The sequence below is a fragment of the Tachypleus tridentatus genome, chromosome 7, assembly GCF_004210375.1.
Source record: "Tachypleus tridentatus isolate NWPU-2018 chromosome 7, ASM421037v1, whole genome shotgun sequence".
Lineage (NCBI taxonomy): Eukaryota > Metazoa > Arthropoda > Merostomata > Xiphosura > Limulidae > Tachypleus > Tachypleus tridentatus.
The window spans coordinates 43,875,082-43,881,081 of NC_134831.1; the positions used below are offsets into that span (position 1 = coordinate 43,875,082).

At 30.8% G+C, this 6,000-nt stretch overlaps 1 protein-coding gene across 2 annotated transcripts in view; it reads right to left on the bottom strand.

Annotated features, from left to right (window-relative positions):
- The window catches only part of LOC143255544 (TBC1 domain family member 14-like), an 88,920-nt gene extending 84,073 nt beyond the window's left edge, over window positions 1–4,847 (bottom strand). The window contains exon 1 of one of the 2 annotated variants that reach the window (XM_076511374.1): window positions 4,785–4,847. Coding sequence is in view for 1 of the 2 variants with exons in the window: in XM_076511372.1 (XP_076367487.1) it covers window positions 4,785–4,787 (3 nt within the window). In the remaining variant the exon portion in view is untranslated. The remainder of the gene's footprint in view (window positions 1–4,784) is intronic. The other variant, XM_076511372.1, reaches the window with a different exon arrangement.
- Window positions 4,848–6,000: the final 1,153 nt, after the last annotated feature.

Genomic DNA, 6,000 nt, shown 5'->3' on the forward strand with positions numbered 1-6,000 from the left:
CAAGACTGGATGTTGGCAATATTTCATCAATAAACACATAGGCCTGTGGATGATTTTCCTAAAACAGTGAACTTATTTTATCATTTGGAGTAGATGGAGTATTATCCAGTTGAAATTCATCCCATAAGTTTGGCTAGTTGCTATATTTTGGATATCTGGTTTGTCTTGATTGTTCTTTCAATCTTATTTGGCTCAAAGACTTATATTCAGGATATTGTCCCCTTGAATTAACAACAGCTTTTAATTCCTCAGTCTTAGCTATAATAGCCATATTTCCCACAACTGTAATAAATTCCCTCTTCATAGTATCTTCTGGAAGGAGTTGTTATTCCATACAGGCTATAATCTACAGTTTCTTGTAGTTACACCTATACTTTTATTGTCTATTTCTTCCATTCTGTGTAGCTAGTTGTCATATACTTTCAGTTATTCTAGAGCACTATTAAGGAGAAATTGCTTTAATATTACAGGATCAAATGATCCTATAGCTTCTATGTGGCCCCTTATTAGTTTAAGTGCAACTTGAATGGATTTACATTTCGTTGCCAGTTGAAGGGCTTCATTTAAAGATGAACATCTAATTTTGTTCAGCATAATTCTCATATAGTCATCTGTTGTGACATCTATAAATTGGTCATGTGCCAATAAATCCATCATTTCATGATAATTGTCCAAGAAAGATGATTTGCAATTCTTTCCAAATTTTCTGCAAGTTTAGCTAAGACTTCTTCATTCCTTCGTGAACTGTTATGAAGCTTTAATCTATATATTTCCTTCTGGTGTGTTACTCCAAACCTGTTGGATAATGCAAACACCACTGTTTGATAACTAATAAGACTCTCACCTGGAAGGCTATTTAATATCTTTAGAACATATCCTTTTAAATGAGCAGGAATATTAATAGCTTCTTCTTCACTACTCCAACCTGCAATTTTGGAAATTGTTTTGAACAGAGCAAGACATATCTCCCACATTACCTTTTGAATATAGTATATTGATTTACTTAATTGGTAAGTAAAATTATCAGCTCAATCCTGGAACTCAGTTTGGTAGTAACAAGGCTCCATTAATCCAGAAAATTCCTACAGTAAGAGACAGTGCAGAAGTACCTGTAGTAGGTGTTGCCCAAAGAGGTTATCATATTTCATGTTTAATAGCATACAGTGTTTTGAACTGAAATTTTTGGGGAGTTGTAGGAGGAGGAGGAGTTAGTATGTGCTTTGCATTTGCCAATTCTTCTTCTATTGGTTTCTCACCTGGTTAATGTCATAGAATTGACCAGCTAAATACTAAAATTGGATTTGGTAGTGACATGACTGGATTAATCCAGAAAGGTCCTACAGTAACAGATGGCACAGCAGTACCAGTAATAAGTGCTGACCAAAGAAGTTTTTCTATTCTATATTAAATAGTAAATGGTGTTTTGAGTTGAAACTCTTGGACTGATGTTGAAGCAGCTGATATCTGCTCTATATTAAACATTTCTTTTTCCAGATTCATTTTCTGTCATTAACTTCTCTTTTTATGTCTTCAATTTTTTCACTACATTATTTCTATACTTCACTCATTACTTTTTGTAGTTTTGTTGATGTCTTTTTGTACATCTTTAGTTTTGTCATTACAACCTTCTTTGATGTCCTACTGCATTCCTCCAAACTTGTTGTAATTTTTCTGTACAACCACAATATCTTCATAAATCTCACCTTCAATCAGATTTATCTTAAATCTTCTTTAAATATTTTATTTTTTTCTGTATCTCCCTTCTTAAATTTCTGTCTCATTCTTCTTTTAGTTTTCCAAATAACTGCTCTTGGTTTTCTTTAAACTTTCTATCTCACTGTCCTAATTTTCTGTTGCTGCTTCTTGGTTATTTTTAATCTCCCAACTCATTTTTGTTGTTTTTTACCTTAATTTCTTATTTTCCTCTTCTTCATTTTCTTTCAGCTGTTTCATTAACTCCAATATGTCTCTAATATTGCTTATTAAGGTCACCTTGAAAGTCAAAGTTTAATCAATGGGTAAAAATAAGCCCATTTTTATAGTGGTATTGTAATACTTTTTCTCTTGTTGGGCTTGTTATTTTGAATAATTTTATGATGTTTTCTTCAAAGTCTAGAAAGCTTGATAATAAATTAGTTTATTTGTTCCTAACCAATTCTAAAGGTTTCTATACTGTTGTAAGTTGTAGGCCTACATTTACTAATAATATTCAAATGAAAATACAATGCTAACTACACCATAATTAATGTTGAAATACATTTACCTGAACAATTTTACAGCTGATGAATCAAGTAACTGAATTATAGTGAATATACCTAATAACTAGCAATGATACAAATATTTCACTGAAACTGGCACTCTAGCTTGTTAACAAAATAATTTACTATTAGCTAAGATACTTGAATGGCCTACAATTATATCTGATGTTTCACTTATAGCTATATCTAAAAGTTACTAGATTTTTGTTATGTCAAAGTTAGAATGTTCTAGGTATTCTAGGACTACTTTTATATTGCTTTTAACACTGAAACAGCAGGAATGTTGTAGGTAGTAGCTTCAATTGATGGTGGCTGCCATTTAAGGATTAATCTTAACATCATGTAAAAGTTTACTAAAATCTAAACTAAAACATTCAAAATATATCTTATAACAAAGTAAGTGACAAGGTGCCATGTAAAAACTTGGCAAACATTATCTCTTGTAATTTTGAGGGGCAAGTTGGTTTATTGGAACAAAAAATGGCTGAACAAAAGAGAACACAGTTGTTATAAATAGTGTTCAGTCATCTGGATTAATGTCACAAGATTCAGTGTTAGAGCCTATTCTTGTTTTTGATTTATATCAGCAACACAGTTGAATAAATGTTCGATAGATTACTTAAATTTGCTGATGAATGTTAGGTACCGATTCTTGTTTGGGTGTACGAAGATTGCTGCTAACTTAAAAACATTTAGATTATTTTATGAGTAAACATGTGCCAGATGCTTTTTAGTTATAATGAATCCAAGGAAATTTATAAGTATACTTTTCAAAAGAATAACCTTAACAATGTTGATGTCATGAAAGAAAAAGATCTTGTTCTGGTTGATAAATGTGCTGTTGCTATTGTTAGAACAAACAGCATTTTGGGTTGTATTTACACAAATATCTAATGCAAGTCTAAGAAGATTATTTCATTGTTTAAATCATTAAGTAGCTTCATTTGGAATATTAAGTCTTGGACTCCTTACATTAAGAACATCATTGAATTGTTTGAAAAGGTTCAAAGGACAGCTACTAATTACAAGCCAATTGCCAAAACTAAATGTTTATTTTATTGTACCAATTAAAGGCATGAATTAATCTAAATGAACTTTACCTATTAATGGGAGACAAAAATGATAAAAGCTATGATTTCCTCCTTTGTGTTGTATTCTGAATGACTAGGCAAAAGTTTAAAATTTGGAAAATACAGGTTATGCTTTAATTGAAAAAGTTTTATTTTATAATAAGGTGATTAGCTTATCAAATGTGTTTCCATTAGCAGTAAGAAAACTAACATTTTACAAGTGCTTAAGAAGAGAACTGATCATTTTTCTAAAAATGGAGAATGAACTTAAATATACTTTTTTTTCCTCAAATACGTACAGGTACAGCATTAAATGCTTAAATACTAAGCTAAAAATATATTTACAGTAAATATACCTGATGATAAACTTTGTTGTATATAGGAATATCATGCTCCATTATAATTTATTCTCTTATAATTACATTTTTAATTATGTTATAGCAGCTCCTAGAATGTCTCCAAGCTTTCTTCTAGTACAAACATTTAGCTCATAACTCCATCTCTTGACTGAACTGAGATCTAATTACACCTGCAACTATTGAAGATTCCCTTGTTTATGCTAAAAATCATTCACACCTAAATAATATTATAAAAAATGGTGGTATACCTCTTTAGCATCCTATGCAATACATTATGTCAAAAGTTGCAACATATTTGTGAACATAATTTAACCTGACAAGATTCAAGAAAATATAAAAATGATAGAACTAAGAAATTATCTTACTGAAACATGCACTTAACTTTTGAAAAAATAAGTTGAACTGCTATTATTCAGTGAATTATCTTAAAGAACTACCCAATTTGACACTAGCACCATACAACTGACAATTGTATAAACTGAACTTTGAAGGCATACAACTATAAATGCAAGCCTTGAAAATTTGAACGGATTTGGTCTATTTCTCCTAATTCTACAACTTTTGAGCTGCAAGTGCTTTTGTACAATATTCTACATTACTATCAAAACTACAATCAGTAATATCCATGTTCACTCACTGCGTGAATGATACAATGATACGAATACAACTTAATTTTACAAGCATAGCGTATACTACATTGCGTACTACATAGTAGTAAAAATAAGTTTAGCGACGGCTTGAGTGGGTAAAGAAACAAAAATATTATAAACACGTAACATTTCGACACGATTATATCATCATCATCAGATGCCTTTGTACATTTATAATAAAGTTTCATCATTATTCATTTAAACTGTCTCCAATTTTTTTTTTATTTTTTAAAACATTAAAAGCAAAATTTGGATTCCTCGTCATCAAATTTAAGTAGTTACTGTTAGTTGTAGGATGAACTACACATCTAAAGCTAAGACTATTTTACTAGCAATAATAACGAATTTCAAGCCTTTACGTCATCTATTTGTACCTATACGAATTACTTTATTCTAGTATTCTTGACTTATAATAAATACATATAATTAAAACAGGGCATTTCTTACCATAAACACAAACACACGCCCCTGACTAATATATATATATATATATATATATGTATATATGTGTGTAAACGAAGCGCCACCTCAAGGCATAGTACAATTTTCTACATTCCCTCAAAATCTGAAAAAGAGACACACAACAATTAAACACAGGTTGAAACTGCTATCCAAAAATCCAGTTACCTGTCAGGTGTTTAGTTACTTGGACCTAATAGTATCTCGGTTTAGTGTTTACTAATCATTTATCAATCATTAATGTTATAATTTGAAGGAAGTGTGAGAAATGTAATAACAATGCAGGTTTAGGAATTGACCTCCGGCTAATGTAAGGGGGAAAAAGGAAGTTCATACAATCGTGTTCGACATTAAAAGAGACTAAAAATAACCCATCTTTATTTATGAGCAAAGAAAAAAATGTGTAAGATACAGTACAGTTGCCTTCTATTAGATCTGTAAACAGGCCTATCGATTGCCTTTCCTAGAAATGTCTTCCCATCAGTCGATGCATTTTATTGCAATAGGTGAGACTAGTCATCATTGAGTTCGATTTACACTAATTACAAACAAATTTATTTTGTACTGCGATATTTTTATATGCAGCAGTGGGTAAGGCTCACAAACCGCCTTTCGAGAAAGTATATGTAAAGAATTCACACAGAGACTAGGCAATATAAAAAACAACAACAGATATCTAATTTATTACAAAGAAAACATGCAATAAATTAAAAACATTCTTAAAATGTACATTCGAAAATTAATTTACAATGTGGATACTCTTCTAGCAATTTTTTACAACGGACAATAGTTCTTTGACCACATATAATATTTTACTAGTTAATTCAATTCTGAATAAACTGTCAATTGTATTAAAATTAAAACTTCTAAACTGAGTAGAGTAGTCAGATTTTACCTTAAAAATATTTGAATGGTGAAGGTTTCCAGTATCAGTACGAATAAACATTTTGGACAATTATTTTTATCTACCGGGATTAACTCACGCTAGCCAGTCCAGAACGAGTCTGAAATGTAATCACTCTCTGCAAAACTGGTAATATATCTGTACTAATGCTTCTATACCTTCCAGATAGGATGCTGTTCTCTAAAGCAAACCAATAACTACAACGTGTGACTCTAACTATGGCTTTGATAAGTTGAATACACTTTTATGATGCTGCCTTGGTTTTGCACGTGCAATTGAAGCTCTCATTTTTCTTTATTC